The following is a 17,500-nucleotide window of genomic DNA, read 5'->3' on the forward strand; positions in this document are numbered from 1 at the left end:
TAACCCAGCAAGGTCTTAAAGTGACATAGTTATTGATTTGTTTTTAAATAGCTAAATTGTCTTGCTGTATGTGTTTCAGCTTGTAGTTGCAGCATGTAAATCGTTGTAAAAATAAACATGGTTTTCTCCTTTCCACAAATGTACATAATCAGCAAATGAAAATTTGCTGTTACAATGTGGGCATGTGATTTACATAAAGCTAAACTGGCAAACAAATGAGCTACAATATCGGTCACGTTCTATCTTTGAGAGATGTAATGCATAAATTAGTTAATTAATGCATCACTAATTATTTTTTTGGCTGATGTGTTCAAATAAAGTATGCAGTATGATGGCAAATACTCCAATGTCTCTACCTGCCTCATCAACGTCACAAGCTGTGCCTGAAACTATAACCTATTCACTCATCACCTAGTGCACAATTTTTAGGTTCTGCTATTTTGTAGTTTGAAAAAATATTGTGGTTCTTTAGAGTTAAATTGTGCCTCCAACTTCCCATCCTAGTTGCTTAAGATCACTGGTTCAGGCATTAAAGAAAGGATGCAAGAAAAGGTGGTTCATTGATACTGTAGGCTTATGTCATGCGGTACAACAAAATACTTGTGCTTAGAAAACCTGTGTATTTACACTCCCAAAACCTCCTTTCTCCTCTCTCCAAATGCATTTTAAGAACTTATACTTCTTTAAACATGACAGGCTTTGATTGATTTCCTAGATGAAGGGAGCTAAAGGAGGTAGGATTGAGGATTTAATCAGTAAGAGGTTTCTAGAAACACCAGTAATTAAGAATATCCAGAGCACATGTAACCCCATAAGGTGTAAATGTAAAACAAAGTTTACACAAGTTTTAAAGGCACCTTTATTCCACAATTCTCAGAAATTGTATAAATGTAAGGAGTAGATTAAGTGTTTGGTATAGTCACATATGCTTGGTTTAATCCTGGTTACATAGGTTTACATTTGATACATGACAAGTGTCACAGGGTGATGATGGCTATATAATAATTTTCTTTAATAATTATATAATCAGAACAATTTCATTCAGGCCATTTGGGCCCAATCTAGAGTGATTTACTATTATCTCATTTATACAACTTGAGCAGTTAGGGGTTAAGGGCCTTACCCAAAATCCTAGCAGTAGCAGTTTGGTGTTGCTGGGATTTAAACTCACGATTAGAAGTCCAACACTAACCACTAAGCTACCACTTCCTAAAATTATTACTAGAACTAGAACACTTATGTGGTGGTGAGAGGGATGCCATTTTAAACACAGTGATGTGTTGATGTGCTGTTCGTAACTTTTATTTTGAAAAAATGGCCGCCATTTTGGAGTAAAATGATAGTCGCTACTGCGACATTGGATTTAAGCATAGTTTAGTTTGGCAGCCAATTTACATTGACATTATTTTTGCCAGGTTTGTGACTTAATGTTACTGATTCTTTATATTGATGATGGAGAAAGTACGAAGAATATTGGTGCATTTATCTAAAGAGAGCGCAGCTCCACACTGTGCCCAGTTTATTCAGGTCAGTTAAATAAAAGCTGCTGCCTCTGTACACTTAAACATTTATACAATCGGTTTGACTGTTTTGATTGGTTTATTTAATTTTTCTAGAGTATTACTGGACATTTTGTGGGACATGCTGACGACCACACTATTGTGAACTGCTCCCTGGAAAACAACCGATTTATCCTGTGCGAGGGAACACAGGAGAGGGGAGTGCCTCTTAAGGTCAGACGTCATCAGGGGTTACGTCATCATTGACGATAACACAATAGTCATCGTTCATTCATTGAATCACCGCTTTAAAAGTGTGCCGGGCTGCATGTTAAATTGTTCAAAAATAAAGTTTTGCAAAACTATAGCTAACGATATGTTGAATAATATTTAGACATGCGGATTATAAGGCCTCTGTGCCAGCTTTCGTTATGCTTGTGGATAAAACTCACTTTTTGCCTCTAGAGGGCGCCGTTCTGCCCAATCAAATTGCTCTCTCCCTCAGAGGCGGAGTCGATTCCTCAAGACACGCTCCGGAGAGGGGTGGATGTGGGCGTGGCCATTCTGCTCCAGTCAGCCAATCAGAGGCTGTTGCTGACCAGGCGAGCTCATGCCCTGAGGATTTTTCCCAATGTGTGGGTCCCACCTGGTGAGGATGTTGTTGCTGAAACTGCAGACTATTGTTTTTGTTCCTTTTTTTTTTTAATTCCTAAGAGTATTACTAAACTGCAGTTTTAGGACATAAAAAATGAAATGCCCTGTTTGTGCATGCTCAAGCTTTATCAACTTTGTGAGCTAAACTGTAAAATAAAAATCTGCTGACTGTTGAGCCATTTTCAGATGCTTCTTAAAAAAGGAGCCTTGGTGATTTCACCACGTATGGATTTCAGATTGTTGACAAAGCTAAAGCAGTCATGATTGTAGACTTAATGCTGTTCTTGTGTTCTGCAGGTGGTCATGTGGAACTGAACGAAAAGGTACAATTTCAGCTACAGTCAACTCAACATATAAATATTTGAATAAAGTTACAAGTAGCGTAGCAAAGACTGAAACAAATGTTATAGTTTAAGCCAACCACTTAAACATTAAACGATTTACATAAAAGAAGCCCCAGAAAGTTCAGCACTCAGAGAAATCTGAATCATTGAACAGGTTCTCTTTAAAGGCGAAACAAAACTGTACTGCTGGAAAAATTGTGTATTGTGATACATGTCAAAGAAGTAATGAGAGAAGTCAGGGAAATTCCTCAGAGAATTGTGAAATATTTGTTCTACTACTCACCACTCTTTAAATACACTGACCTCAAGGTTCCATTCAAATCAACAGTCAATATAAAGAGTCTTAAAATGTTCTACTTAGAAAAGTGGACCATGATCCATCTACATGTGGCTCTAACTTTATTAGCAAGGATTTTGCTAAATACTTTTTGTAAGAATGTGGATCATTTTGGAACCAGTGTTTTTCATAATTTAATATTTATGTTTGAAAATAAAAGATTCAGATTGAACTTACACATGCCCATGGGTGTAAATACATGTGTTAATCATTGCATTTCCATGATGAGTGCCAACAATTCTGAAGTGGACAACATGTTTTTGGTTACTTATATTTACTTTAATCAACCTTTGCTAATGTATTACTTGTGCAGACCAACCAGAGGCTCATTAATAAAAATAAAAAAGAAGGTCAGATCACAGGGTGCATCTTGTAGACATTAAGAACAATCTTCTTTTCAATTGTTTTCCATTAGTTGTTGGATGCAGGCCTTCGGGAGCTGAAGGAGGAAACCGGACTTAAACTGGACCCTGAGGACATCTCCTCCTCTCAACTGCTCGGCCTCTGGGAGGTGAGCTCATGTGTGGATACACTGGGTTAAAAAAAGCAAACATCACTAAATAAAAAACGGCTTTCTAAAATACTAATGTAAAATGCAATGTTTCTGTCAAACTGTATCTTTTTATCTATATTGTTTGCTTTTCTAACCTAGGATTTATCATTCAGTAGATGATGTCCAAAGTGGTCATTTTCAGTTGGGGTTTTGCCTATAACTGTGGACTTTTTTCCCCAGTCTGTTTACCCACCAATGCTGTCCAGAGGACTGCCCCAGAGACATCACATTGTCACTTACATGCTGCTTTGCAGTAACTATACACACCTGCAGCTACAGGTAATGCAGCCCTTGCCATCAAGGCTCAGCTATATGCAGCAAAAAAAAGTAATTACATCGGTTATAGAAGAATCATATAACCTGAACCTATTCCTTCTTTTCTTATTAGTCCTCCATAAGACCAGAGCCTGCTGAGGTGAGTGCGTGTGTGTGGGTTGATGCAGAACTGGTCAGGGCGATCGTATCTGCTGTGGATGGGGAGGAAACATCTTTGCATATTCCTGCTGATCTTCCTCAGTCTGTCAGGTATTTAGATGTTCTGTTTCTAATTTAAAGTGTGCTTTCCAAGTACATACCTTACAAATACAGTTATTTCAGTTTGCACAGTATTAATATTACAGAAACCTGCAGTACACAGGTGAACAGTTCAACACTTGTTTTTGTGTGAAAATTCTGATCATTCATATGCATAGATTTGTCAACCCGATCAGTGTTTGACGGCCTGATTAGTGCCTCATAGTCTCCAGTCACTCTGGACACAGGGTTATTTTAGGGTCTGTCTCAGCCATCCAACTTTAGTTTTAATAACAAGAGAACCATTTTTTTTATTATCAGGGACACTGCTAATGCTTGTGATGCTGTGGTGTTGTATGTGGCAGTGTTACTGAGGTGTCTTCTGAAGGCGAGCTGATTGAGACGGCACTCCCTGTGTCGGTGTTCTGTAACCGGGCTTCGGCTGATGGTGAGGATGTCGAGCGGGTCAGCACTGGAACCAAGTATGCCTTAGAGCTTTGGCTGAGTACTTTGGGAGCCAGCTGTGAGAGGGGCTAACTACAAGAGTCTTGCTTTCCCAATCTCGGGCCAAACCAACACCCAATACTTACCTTCATAATTCACTGAGGATATTTATTTTTTATGAAGTGCTATCAAAAAGTTGTTGATTGTATTCGATATGCATCTTTGTTATCGTTCTTGTTTTTTTAAGAGTTTTCTTCATTTAAATAAACTTGAAATGTTTGCCAGCCACAAGGGGGCACTAAAGACTCTTTATACATCTGCCTGAAATGTGAGGTTTTTACTCAGTTAGACACACAGGCTGATGACATTTATTAAGTTATTTTTATGTTAAAAATATTCTTCTATTGTTTTTTACATTACATTATGAAACTCATTACACTCGTAAACTCATTCTAACGCACAGTGCATCCTGAGCATGTCACAGCGAGTCTTACGTAAGCCATCGTCACAAGTTGTCTTATTAGGTGTGGTCTTTTTCTTGTAGAACAATAACAGTGCTGATTTGTTCTGATCTTATAAATCACACTTAAATCACACTTGAGCAGTGTTTCATTTAGAATGTGAAACTCTAATATTTGCTAAAACAATCATTGGTAGATTAATTCTATTCATTTGTATGTAGCAGCATTTATACAAAAAAAACATTGCCTCAGAAAAAAAGACTCTCTCTTTCTACACACACATACATACACACGCATATATCTCAAATTAAAGAAGTATGAGCTCTGACATGTACTTAGGTAAAAAGTCATTACTACTACCCGTTTTAGTGTCACACTGTTAACTGGACCTCGCATCATATTAATATTAGGGCCGTCAATCTATTAAAATATTTAATCACGATTAAACGCAACTTAATCGCACATTTTCATCTGTTCTAAATGTACCCTAAATTAATACTTTTTAGGTTTTTAAAACTGAAATCAGCATGGGCATAAACAAATATGGATCCTTTATGGAAATGTATGTTCATTATTAGTGAAACTCAAAACTCAACATAGAGCATGAAGAGAAAATTATCTTGTCAATGTTTTAAAGTAATTATGGTGCTTTAAATTAAGTAAATCATCAGGACACCAAACAGAACCTTTGCTGTTTCCACACGGACGATTAATGAGGTGATACCGGAGAAACTACCTCTTTAACTCTCATACGGATTACATAATCAAAAAATATGTTTATTTTTTCGATTTGAATTGGTTTAAAAGTAGACATTTCAAAGTTTCTATCCACAATTTATTATGTCTTTGAGGCAAGTAGTTACTGAGATACAGGTTGTTTTATATATGTGTTTGTGAAGAAAGGACACGGCAGAAAGCGTTTGTTTTCGTTGTTTCATAAAAGCACAGCATTTTGTTGTTATTATGAGTGAATACAAATGAAAGCAGACCCTTTACAGATTCGAATGATGTATTGCTCTTATCTGTACTATTAAGGAATCTGTAATATAAGGAGGGAAAAAAACCCACAAAAGACGATGGTGCGTAATTAGTAATTAAGTAATTAGTAATGAAAATATTTTTTACCTAATGAATGTATCATGTTTACATCACTGACTCTCTCTGTCTCATCCACATTTACCCCAGACTTCTTGTTACCTTCTGCCGTTGCATTGTTCGCTTAAAAAACTAATCTACATCTGTGGTGTGTGATAACCAGGAAAAAATACACCAGTGGTAGATAAAAAATATTAGTTTGATGGGCTAAAAATGGCACGCAGTAAGAAGAAAAAAAATATTGCCATTTCACCGAATAGATTAAAACTGAAGTAACGAGCTTGTTTTGAAAATGTAAGAAGTAGAACGTAAAGATGTTTTGTGTAAAAATGTAATGAGTGAAAGTAAAAAGTAAAAATAAATAGTGCTGTAAAAGTACTGATATCAGAAAAAAAATCTACTTAAGTATATATATATATATATATATATATATATATATATATATATATATATATATATATATATATATATATATATATATATATATATACAGTGAGGAAAATAAGTATTTATACACCCTGCTATTTTGCAAGTTCTCCCACTTAGAAATGATGGAGGGGTCTGAAATTGTCATCGTAGGTGCATGTCCACTGTGAGAGACATAATCTAAAAAAAAATTATACAGCTGCAAATAAATATTTGAACACCTGAGAAAGTCAATGTTAATATTTGGTACAGTAGCCTTTGTTTGCAATTACAGAGGTCAAACGTTTCCTGTAGTTTTTCACCAGGTTTGCACACACTGCAAGAGGGATTTTGGCCCACTCCTCCACACAGATCTTCTCTAGATCACTCAAGTTTCTGGCCTGTCGCTGAGAAACACGGAGTTTGAGCTCCCTCCAAAGATTCTCTATTGGGTTTAGGTCTGGAGACTGGCTAGTCCACGCCAGAACCTTGATATACTTCTTACAGAGCCACTCCTTGGTTATCCTGGCTGTGTGCTTCGGGTCATTGTCATGTTGGAAGACCCAGCCTCGACCCATCTTCAATGCTCTAACTGAGGGAAGGAGGTTGTTCCCCAAAATCTCGCAATACATGGCCCTGGTCATCCTCTCCTTAATACAGTGCAGTCGCCCTGTCCCATGTGCAGAAAAACACCCCCAAAGCATGATGCTACCACCCCCATGCTTCACAGTAGGGATGGTGTTCTTGGGATGGTACTCATCATTCTTCTTCCTCCAAACACGTTTAGTGGAATTATGACCCAAAAGTTCTATTTTGGTCTCATCTGACCACATGACTTTCTCCCATGACTCTATTGGATCATCCAAATGGTCATTGGCAAACTTAAGACGTGCCTGGACATGTGCTGGTTTAAGCAGGGGAACCTTCCGTGCAATGCATGATTTCAAACCATGACGTCTTAGTGTATTACCAACAGTAACCTTGGAAACGGTGGTCCCAGCTCTTTTCAGGTCATTGACAAGCTCCTCTCATGTAGTTCTGGGCTGATTTCTTACCTTCCTTAGGTTCATTGAGACCCCAAGAGGTGAGATCTTGCATGGAGCCCCAGTCCGAGGGAGATTGACAGTCATGTTTAGCTTCTTTTATTTTCTAATGATTGCTCCAACAGTGGACCTTTTTTCACCAAGCTGCTTGGCAATTTCCCTGTAGCCCTTTTCAGCCTTGTGGAGGTGTACAATTTTGTCTCTAGTGTCTTTGAACAGCTCTTTGGTTTTGGCCATGTTAGTAGTTGGATTCTTACTGATTGTATGGGGTGGACAGGTGTCTTTATGCAGCTAACGACCTCAAACAGGTGCATCTAATTTAGGATAATAAATGTAGTGGAGGTGGACATTTTAAAGGCAGACTAACAGGTCTTTGAGGGTCAGAATTCTAGCTGATAGACAGGTGTTCAAATACTTATTTGCAGCTGTATTATACAAATAAATAGTTAAAAAATCATACATTGTGATTTCTGGATTTTTTTTTTTAGATTTTGTCTATCACAGTGGACATGCACCTATGATGACAATTTCAGACCCCTCCATGATTTCTAAGTGGGAGAACTTGCAAAATAGCAGGGTGTTCAAATACTTATTTTCCTCACTGTATATATATATAAGTATTTGCCGAGCTCAACTCCTGAAAAACGAGCCCACATCATAAGCCCCCCTCCACCAAACTTTACACTTGGCACAATGCAGTCAGACAAGTACTGTTCTCCTGGCAGCCGCCAAACCCAGACTCGTCCATCAAATTGCCAGAAGCGTGATTCGTCACTCCAGAGAACACGTTTCCACTGCTTTAGAGTCCAGTGGCGGCGTGCTTTACACCACAGCATCCGATGCTTTGCATTGCACTTGGTTATGTATGACTTGGATGCAGTTGCTTGACTATGGAAACCCATTCAATGAAGCTCTTTACACACTGTTCTTGAGCTAATCTAAAGGCCACATGAAGTTTGGAGGTCTGTAGCTATTGACTCTGCAGAACATTGGTGACCTCTGTGCACTATGCATACAACCAATGAGTAATGCCTGAAATGACTTTTAAATTGTTTCAATATCATACAAGTGTGTTCAATCATTTTGTTGTTGGTGAATGTTTATCAGTTTCAGCCCCGCCTGGCTCGAATATTTTTGGGTGTAAGCAGAGATATGGAATAAGTCACCAAATTCATTTTGACTGTACAAAACTTAGAAGACTGGGTTTCCTCTTAGATGTCACTTTACCTGATTCACTTCGTGTTTTTTATTTATTTATTTTTTATTAAGAACAGCTACAGTATTTCAGAGACCAGTTCCACTGGACTAAGAGTACTGAAGGTCCATCTATCACCATTCTCTTTCTTTTTCCTTCTTCTTTCCTTTGAGACTTGCAGGGGAATCTGTGAGCTGCTCCGATTCATACAAAGAAACCTTTTTATTAGCACAATAGCCCCAGGAAGCAATGACCCTGGGGGGCTGAGGTGATCTGGACACTAGCACAGCTTATTATCTCTAAACCTGCCACCATTCAACCCTGTTTAACTGAACACATCTCTTATTAAATTAGCGAAATAAATGTATTTATATATTTAAATTAAATGTACTTAAATAAAATGACAGTTTCTTTTCTTTTTTCTCCAAAAGAAAATATATTGTAATAGATCCTTATTGGTTATAAAGCCTCATAGACATGGAGAAATACAATTTTGCGATATATAACAATGATAGCCAGTTGAAAGCAGTCCTGTTTATTTTATTTTAAAATTCATTTGTTCTTACTGTCAGTAAACAATTTCAAAGTAAATATATCATTTTAAACATTACAGTTATCCAATCACAATGTTGTAGCTGGGAAAATTGCTGGGATCAGCACATAATATTCTGAATATTGTATCCATATCCATGCTGGTTATTTGGTACTACAGACTGTACAGCTTTTCCGTAGTGCCTCTTTGATAGCTGGACTGTCAGCCAGGTGGAAGTTCCAGCTGGAGAGCCAGACAGCACCTGAATGTTGCTGAGTCGTGGTGGGTTAATTATGACATGGCATCCATTGTTTGAAAAGTTTGACTTTCAGCCCTGCGTGTTCACTTATTCACCGTCATCGTTCCAGTCTGGTTCTTAGGTCTCTCTGAGTTTAAATCCTGTCAATTAAGATTCTGTTAGAGTATTAGTGTTGTTTGTCTTACTAAAATGACAAAATTATTGCAATAATTTCACTGACATTATAAAATCACTTAAATTTTTTATTTTAATTTTTTATAAAAGTGGGTCAAACACCTTCTCCAGGAGCTCCTGTGAGTTTGTTGTAGTGTGGACAGCATGCAGGCTTATTGATGCCTATCAATGGCCTCTTTGTGTGAGGGAAATGGAGCAACAGTCTACACTGACTTCAAACAAAGTCCTAGCACAATCATTTAGACATTGTCATATCATGTGTATAATGGAGGGTAAATAAACATTCTGTAATTAATTTCTTGAAAGGGTACATAACTTGTACTTAAAGGGGTACATGGGACTCATGTATAAACCAAATCACGGTGTATCACATCACTGTGTTTAACACCCCCTTACTCTCTTAATGAGTTCAGTTACTAATCTCTTTGGGCAAAAGGTCTTGATACATTAGGATCAAGCATTTTAAGAAATCAGGCTACAGAAAGAATCATGGAATTGTATTATTCACAATGATGAATTGTATTAAGTGATAAAAGTGTGTGTGTGCGTGTGTGCGTGTGTGTGTGTGCGGGTGCGTGCGTGCGTGCGTGTGTGTGTGTGTGTGTGTGTGTGTGTGTGTGTCTAAAGCCAGTGTTTTTTTTTCTATGTGTAGATGAAGACAGTGCAGTGTGAGGTCTGATAAAGCGCTAGGTCTGGGGCAGTTGCTGGAAAGAGAAACACAGGGCAGGAGTAGAGTTTCCCACGCTTCAGGTTTCCCTGTCAAAGCTGGCTGGGCACAAAGAGAGCCCTATACAGGTGGGAGGGAAGTGGGACTAGGGGGCTGTTTAGTAACTGCAGTCAGTTTTGCCTGGATGAACATGGAGATGGGGGATGCATGGGGAGTCCATGCAAAGGGTCTATTGTTACATTCACAGTTCTGTGTCTGATCGGGAAAGGATACGTATGTAGGATATGTAATCATGTATATATGATGCAAGTGTAACTACTTGTGAGTGAAAGAGGTGCTGGATAATCTAGATTACAAAATCAGATCTAAAAGTAAAATACAAGAAATCAGAGCTGCATTAATTTAGAAGCATAAATGCTGCCTGAGTTACTGTTTCCTGAAGTTCCTGATTCTATTTTTTACATCAATTAATTTGATCATTTTTTGAATTATGTGAGTCGATTGAGTGTGGTCATAAATAATTATGATCACATGAGTTCTAACTATTTTACTTCTATAGAATCGGTTTTGGCTTCCTACTGCATCAATAGCCCAAATATTATTCTGTATTCTAAAAGAAGTGGTCCCTAATCCATGGGTTGTTTTATTGTTGTTTTATTGTTTTTAAGTTGTCTAAAGAGATTTCATTACTAAATACACATTTATTTGTAATTAGTGCCAGAATACATTCACTCAGGACCCAGGACTTTTAGAAGGATCTTTGTCAGTTATTTATTTATTTATTTTTTTGCCAGCACTCTATGTAAAAATGTCACTAAGTGATCACCTTAAGTACATAATAATACAATAACGGTTCTTCCTTCACTTAACTGCAACCTATCAGAATATATAGAGGTTCTGGAAGGTGTGAATGCTCCTTTAAGTTTGTGTTCTGCAAAGGGTTTAAAGCCAGAAATTAGATGGAGGTATAGATGGAGGTGTAGATGGAGATTCACTCACCAGTGACTTGCCGTTGTGTGACTCATACGTGCTGTGAGTGGAGTACATGGGAATGTCAGGGTTATAATAGCCAGTTGGGTCAGGATCAGACACTTTCATGAAGCCACGCTGTCTCCACCAACAGCACCAAAACAGCAGCTGTGAGGAGGAGCATGCTTTATTTTACATTACAGCAGAACAATAGTGACACAACAGCCGTGTCTCATTTCCAATACGAGTACACCGGTGTGAACAATACAATTATGCATTACATACAAGTAAAACAATTAAATAAAAACAAAAAGGTTTTGTATAGATATAAAGAGAAATCACCAAAGCTTCCCTATGTAACAAAGAGAATAAGATGAAACATAGTCTAATGTTACAGTATTTTACAGTAAAAAAAAGAAAAAAAAATTCAATGTTTTGATTTTTAGTCTATCTGAGGCTCACCAGCAGTATGAGGAGGATAAGCATGAAGAAAAGTATGATGGCTGCTAGCACCAGGATGGCAATGCCCCAACCTGGCACACCCTGCTCTGTTGCCACTGTGTTGGACTCTGCAGGTCCTGTGGGCTTTTGGGTTACGGTTTTCCCTGGATTGACTGAAGAACTGAGAGCAGGCATTGCTGAAATGTTGCTAGTTTCATGTACTGTTGTGGTTGAAGAACTGGAAGCAGTTGTGCCAGAAATGCTGCCTGGGTTTTTTGTCCTGGATGAAGAACTGGAAGCAGATATGGTGAAAATGCTGCTTGGATGATTGGTCCTGGCTGAAGAACTGGAAGCAGATATTGTGGAAATGCTGCTTGGATGTAATGTTGTGGTTGAAGGACTGGAAGTAAGCATGACTGATGGGCTTTCATCTACTGTTATGTTTGAAGGACCAGAAGAAGAATTTGTGCTATTTGGAATGAATGAATGATTGAAAGCTGTCATGGTTGAGGTGACGGTTCTCGGAGACAGTGTTATACTGCTGTTGTTTGAGGTAATATTCGGAGTAGTCTGAGAAGCAGAAACGCTGTTGGAAGAGGTTGAATGAGATTGTGGGGTTGTAATGGTGTCAATACTATCTGTTACGTGGTCTAGTCTATTGGTAGTTGAGGCCACAGTTGAAGAAACCAAATGTTGAATGGGGTTAGGGCTGGTGGAGAATTCAGTCGTAGTAGATATAGGATGAGACATATTTGGCAAGACAAAATGAGGTTCTTGATCTGCAAGGGGAAGACAGTAACATACTTAAAGTTAACGTTACACTAATGCATGACATTCTACTGAGGATGTATTAGTGTTAAAGCATGTAATGACTTTATACTGCCCTAAAGTTTCAATCACTTACTGGTTAATCTGATTGGTCTAAAAACACTAATTCTTATAAGCAACTATATTGTGGCTGCTGTTACCTGCTGTATAGTTGATGTTTAGAGTCAGCAATGGTGAGTGGAGCTTTTTGTAATTGTCAATAAAGGTGATTTTCACATACTGTCCACTTGTTTGATTAGTTTGAAATATCACTGTGGAATTTGCAATCACAGATCCTTCGCTGAAAAAAATAAAATTAGACATTGTGAAAGACAGTACATATCGGACTCCAGACTATGTCCATGATTTTTCAGTGTTATGTAATGTATTTAAACTTGTAATTATATGGATTTTTTGTTTTTTTTTACCTGAAAGTCATGTCTGTAATCTTTTGATACCCAGCTGATGAAGTGGAGTTATACACCTCATAAAACTAAAAAAAAAAAAAAAAAAAGTAAAAAGCATTAGTTTAAGGCAATTACATAAGACATACATTTTTTTTCTTTGAGTGTATGTTACTCATAAATTAATTATTATTCTTTAAACTCTTGTCTTTTTATTTTTTTTTGGAAAGAAAATAAGACATCTTACCAAATCCTCAACATCCTGCCGTAGTGTTTTGTAGTAATGAGAATCAGTGTCCTCAAGTGATTTGTTGTAAATGCGGTTAGTTATTTTGATGCCCATGTTAAAGGCAGAGGTTTCATTTGAAGTTGTTGTGCCAACTCCAGGAGCTGCTGTGACATTACTGGCTGTGATAACACCTGCCCAAACATAGATACAAGGAAAATATTTACTTGAGATAATCAGCTTTCTGCCAAATGGTGAAAAAATAAAGACTTAAATGTTATGGTGCAACAGATTAAAAATTAGTTCACATTGGGACAAATGGATTATAGGAAAAAAAGCAACTACTACTACTACTACTACTACTACTACTACTATTCTAATAATAATAACACAAACAATAATAATAAAAAGAAGGAGAAGAAGAAGAAGTACATTTCATGCTAGAAGTTTTACTAGTGGAATTTACTAGAGGAAAATAAAACAATATAATTTTAATATAAAGAACATTTTTCTTTAATGTAATTCATAGTTTTCACTGGTCATTGCTCATAAATTTCAATATTGCAAATTGATAGCTCTCCATCTGCTATCTTGTTCAACCTTGTACATAAAAAAATATATATATATTAATGCCTTACCTGACCAAAGCACTAGGAGCCCAATAATCCAATAAAAACACATTTTTTAATAATGAAGCACACTAGTGCTAATCCTTTATCTTATAAACTGTTCTGCTCAGCTTTTGTCTCAATGAAACAGTGCTTCAGATGCAGTGCCTCAGAGAGAGTGAACAGTCCTTTTATTGTTCAAGCACCTGAGCAGGCACTGGGGTGGGACCCATCTGCTTAATCAGTGGGCCACATCCACCCGGAAACTTTATTTAACACGGGAAGATAAATGTGACTGTGTTTCTGTATGAAAAAGATAAAAATACATAGATTGGTTTTGAGTGAAGGAATTTTTTGTATAAGATTCCTTGATTGTTTGAAGAGGTCATAAATAGGATAAGGTAAACTTCCTAAACCTCGAGTTTGTCCTGATATGATGCTCGGTACTGCCCACTAGTGATTCATATAAGTTTTATTGATGATCAAATGGCTCTTAATTTAGAATTAAAGGTCAAATTCTGCAATAGATTTTCTTTTTATGATGTGCAAGCTTAGGCTGTTTAAGGAGAAAAGTCTCCCACCTAGGGCTTTATACATAAAAAATGTGTAGCACAAGCAAGATGCATGTGTGTGATATAATTAACAATCAAAGACAACTACGGAAAACTCAAAAGTAGGTAGCGCCTTTGTGGTTTTGAATTGAGGCCACAAAACATGAGAAGCTTTTTTGAAGGACTGTAGAAGGGTAACATGCCAATGTTAGCAGTTTTTGTATCTCAGTATTAGTATCAGTAGAAGTAGGAGTAGATGTCAAGATAACAAGATGCTCTACAGTTTCTTACTGGTTTTTCTCTTTCAGCTTATGTATACTGGTAAGGCAGTTTATTTTTTCTAATATATTTTATTATTATAAATTACATTTTCTGTACTAAATCAATCCAAAATATATTTTTTTGTACCTTTTCATGATGTGTGTTAAAGGTGGAAAGCTAATTATTCAGTCCTCCAGTTTTACTGCGGATGTTGGTAAAAATGTCACATTAATATGTGATATCGCAAATGCATTTGGTCGGTGCGTCTCTGTTAGATGGCTTTTGCACCAAGAAGAAAATGGCCTTACACTTTACCTCCCAGGCATCAGGAACATGACCAGAAAAGCTCAGCAAGACATACTGTGTTTACTGACAATTCAAACAAGTCTTTCAGATAATGGCACATTTTACTGTTTACTGCTGAATGAGGGTATGGATTATATAGGTAATGGAACAATGCTGACAGTCATGGGTAAATATCTTTAATAAATCTATCCTCATTTACAATTTCTATTTACATTTTTCACATAATAAGGTGTCATTGTTTTTTTTTTTTATTTGTTTGTTTTTAGCTCCAGATATAACCAGCAGGCAGAAAGTGAACACTTATGACCACATAGATTTACAACAAGGTATTTCTTTTCACCATTATTACCTTGATGAGTTAATTATATTTTCTAATCAAGTTTTATATATTTTCTATTAATATTAGTAGAACTATTTTTTTGGGCTAAAAGGATTTCTAATAACTTAAGTAACATTTAGAATCACTCTTTCTCACCCAGCAAGGAGAATAATACAGAATTACCTTTTTTTTTTTTGTATTGTTGTTTTTAAAGGAACAGTGTTGATAAAAGTTGATATAACTATAAACCTGTTTAATAAAGTATTTTAATGATTTGTTACAGTTAAGGAACATCAGTGTTTGATCCCCTTGGCTGTTTTAGGAGGGATCTTACTTCTGATCATCATGGGAATCCTATCCATATGTGCCTTCTACAAAAGACGTATGTCATGAACATAGTATTTTTTAATAAACAAATGATTATATATTATATAGATTATAGGTAGCCTGAAACCAACAGGGTATACAGTATATATCATTCTAAAATATCTTTAAATTCTTCAGGTATGAAATCTGGAAAATATAAGTGTTTATAATATATAGTGTTCTTGTCCTTGTAATATTTTTACTGTGAAGTGTTCATTTTCTTCAGCTACTTTGATGCACCAGAGAGACAGTAATGTATCAGAGCAACATCAACAAGTAAGAAAATGTTATATATTAAAATACAGGCAAAATATTATTATTATTATTATTATTATTATTATTATTATTATTATTATTATTATTATTGTATGTATTTATTTTTTGTACATAACCAGTAAAGTACTTGTGTTCATTAGCTGAACAACATGTTTTGTATAAATTATGTTTTAATAATTTTTGCTAAACCTTATTTTACTGTAAAAATAAACCCTTTTATTTTATACAATTTTATCTGCAATCATTCTCCACAGTCTTCCAGTGAGACCCAATATGCTACTCTGAAGTTCATAACCGGCAGACATGAGCATGTTTTAAAATCTTGAATTTTGTATTGGTAAACATTATTTTGGTTAAATTTAATTTTAAGTTTGAATTCATTTGAATAGTCATATACATTATATGTTTTGTGCACCATAATTTACTTAAAAAAAAAATGTTATTTTATGAACTTAGAGTTTTGCGAATTTGTATTAATATCAGCACTGCAACTAAAAAGTTATTCATTCTCATTACTCAGTGCCAGAAGCCCCCTGCTCTGGAATGTTTCTTGCTTTCTTCATCCACCAAATTTGTATTTAATCAGCAGTAGTTCACTTAGTGGGTAATTATAAATCTCTTTATAACTTGACTGAGATAGAACAAACCTTTTATCAGAAGTAAAAAATAACAGTCTAGACTCTAGAGGGTATGGAGTCTCTGAGTCTTGGAGCACAGCTAGTGCAGCCTGTTCATTTAAAGAATATGATATACATTTGATATAGTTTAGTGATTTACTGTAAACTGTAAAACAAAAGAAAAAAAGAATTATGCACTTTGGAAGTATTTTTATCCTGTGACCTACAACATACACACACTGATACAGCATATACCAAGAATTTTCAAATTTAATAGTATAATAGTATCATAGTATAAATTAATATATAAATATAATTGTTATTTAAAACAACAGGTAGGCTTAATATTTTAACATTTTGCCTATTAATTAACCCAGAAAGTTTTTTTTTATATTTCTGAATGCATTCAAATAAACCTATTTAAGTTGAGAAGTAAATGTGTTTAATAACTGCAAGAACTTTATAATAACTGTAAATACATTTGATAATTCTGGTTTGTATTATCAAAAAATCAGATAAATCATTTCTGGATAAGTGTCACTCACTCCTACCAGTCCCTTGATACCAATTTGTGAACTATTGGCATATACAATATGAGTTAAGTCAACTAATTTGAACCATTTGGTTTTGGGAAGGAAATCAAGAACTGTGCTGGGTTTTAGCCATATATATATATATATATATATATATATATATATATATATATATATATATATATATATATATATATATATATATATATATATATATATATTTTTTTTTTTTGTTTGTTTGTTTGTTTGTTTGTTTGTTTTGTTTTGTTTTTTTAGATGTGGCCTATCAGCCAGTTTCCCACTAGAAGGCAGCAGATTTTGCTTCATACATTTGTCACTAAAGTACACTGTCTTGATTTTTTTGTAATTGTTCCCATTTTAGGAACAATTACAAAATCTTGAAACTGAAAGAAGGAAAAGTGTTTGTGAATGCGTGTGCTTTTAAATTAATGAACCATAGTAATAAATTCAAAAAAAGACATTAACATCATTTCAGGTCACATTTCAGATGTGTTTTGCAAGAGTAATTGAGGAAACAGAAAAGAACACACAGAACTCCCCCTTATCTCTAAACACAGCATGTGATGTCATGTCTTGAAAATGTCCTGGCAGTGTTGAGCTGTTGCAACACAGATGCAAAT

At 35.8% G+C, this 17,500-nt stretch overlaps 3 protein-coding genes and 1 long non-coding RNA gene across 6 annotated transcripts; 2 read left to right on the forward strand and 2 right to left on the reverse strand.

Moving 5' to 3' along the window:
* The first annotated feature begins 1,297 nt into the window (after positions 1-1,297).
* Positions 1,298-4,635, forward strand: nudt17 (nudix (nucleoside diphosphate linked moiety X)-type motif 17). The gene is made up of 8 exons (XM_083556346.1): positions 1,298-1,527; positions 1,617-1,733; positions 1,965-2,148; positions 2,451-2,476; positions 3,250-3,345; positions 3,568-3,666; positions 3,776-3,912; positions 4,266-4,635. The coding sequence occupies exons 1-8, from the start codon at positions 1,450-1,452 to the stop codon at positions 4,435-4,437; spliced, it is 909 nt and encodes a 302-aa protein (XP_083412472.1). The 5' UTR covers positions 1,298-1,449; the 3' UTR covers positions 4,438-4,635.
* On the reverse strand, positions 3,307-13,703 carry LOC310734336 (uncharacterized protein; the record flags this gene model as incomplete). 3 transcript variants are annotated; one of them, XM_083556240.1, is made up of 7 exons in its annotated part: positions 3,307-3,366; positions 11,175-11,312; positions 11,607-12,364; positions 12,554-12,693; positions 12,821-12,885; positions 13,044-13,216; positions 13,661-13,703. In XM_083556240.1, 7 exons carry the CDS (start codon positions 13,701-13,703, stop codon positions 3,352-3,354), a joined length of 1,332 nt encoding a protein of 443 aa, XP_083412366.1. In that variant the 3' UTR covers positions 3,307-3,351. The 3 variants fall into 3 exon arrangements, with proteins under 3 accessions (XP_083412366.1, XP_083412365.1, XP_083412367.1); XM_083556239.1 differs by lacking the exon at positions 3,307-3,366 and adding an exon at positions 8,640-9,474; XM_083556241.1 differs by lacking the exon at positions 3,307-3,366 and adding an exon at positions 8,640-9,489.
* On the reverse strand, positions 4,418-5,250 carry LOC310734463. The gene is made up of 2 exons (XR_014536045.1): positions 5,141-5,250; positions 4,418-5,068 (listed from the first exon to the last, which is right to left on the reverse strand). It is a non-coding gene; the product is annotated as an uncharacterized lncRNA (long non-coding RNA).
* A 706-nt stretch (positions 13,704-14,409) lies between the features above and the next one.
* LOC310734441 (uncharacterized protein) lies at positions 14,410-16,975 on the forward strand. The gene is made up of 6 exons (XM_083556467.1): positions 14,410-14,502; positions 14,612-14,914; positions 15,015-15,074; positions 15,351-15,449; positions 15,660-15,709; positions 15,964-16,975. Exons 1-6 carry the CDS (start codon positions 14,454-14,456, stop codon positions 16,033-16,035), a joined length of 633 nt encoding a protein of 210 aa, XP_083412593.1. The 5' UTR covers positions 14,410-14,453; the 3' UTR covers positions 16,036-16,975.
* Positions 16,976-17,500: the final 525 nt, after the last annotated feature.

The sequence above is a fragment of the Silurus aristotelis genome (assembly GCF_946808225.1).
Source record: "Silurus aristotelis genome assembly, chromosome: 1".
Taxonomy (NCBI): domain Eukaryota; kingdom Metazoa; phylum Chordata; class Actinopteri; order Siluriformes; family Siluridae; genus Silurus; species Silurus aristotelis.

Coding starts and splice junctions, on each gene's coding strand:
- LOC310734441 (XM_083556467.1), top strand. CDS start 14,454: ATGCTCTACAGTTTCTTACTGGTTTTTCTCTTTCAGCTTATGTATACT. Junction 14,503..14,611: donor CTTTCAGCTTATGTATACTG/GTAAGGCAGTTT, acceptor TGTGTGTTAAAG/GTGGAAAGCTAATTATTCAG. Junction 15,075..15,350: donor CCACATAGATTTACAACAAG/GTATTTCTTTTC, acceptor GATTTGTTACAG/TTAAGGAACATCAGTGTTTG.
- nudt17 (XM_083556346.1), top strand. CDS start 1,450: ATGATGGAGAAAGTACGAAGAATATTGGTGCATTTATCTAAAGAGAGC. Junction 1,734..1,964: donor AGAGGGGAGTGCCTCTTAAG/GTCAGACGTCAT, acceptor TTTTGCCTCTAG/AGGGCGCCGTTCTGCCCAAT. Junction 3,346..3,567: donor AACTGCTCGGCCTCTGGGAG/GTGAGCTCATGT, acceptor TTTTTTCCCCAG/TCTGTTTACCCACCAATGCT.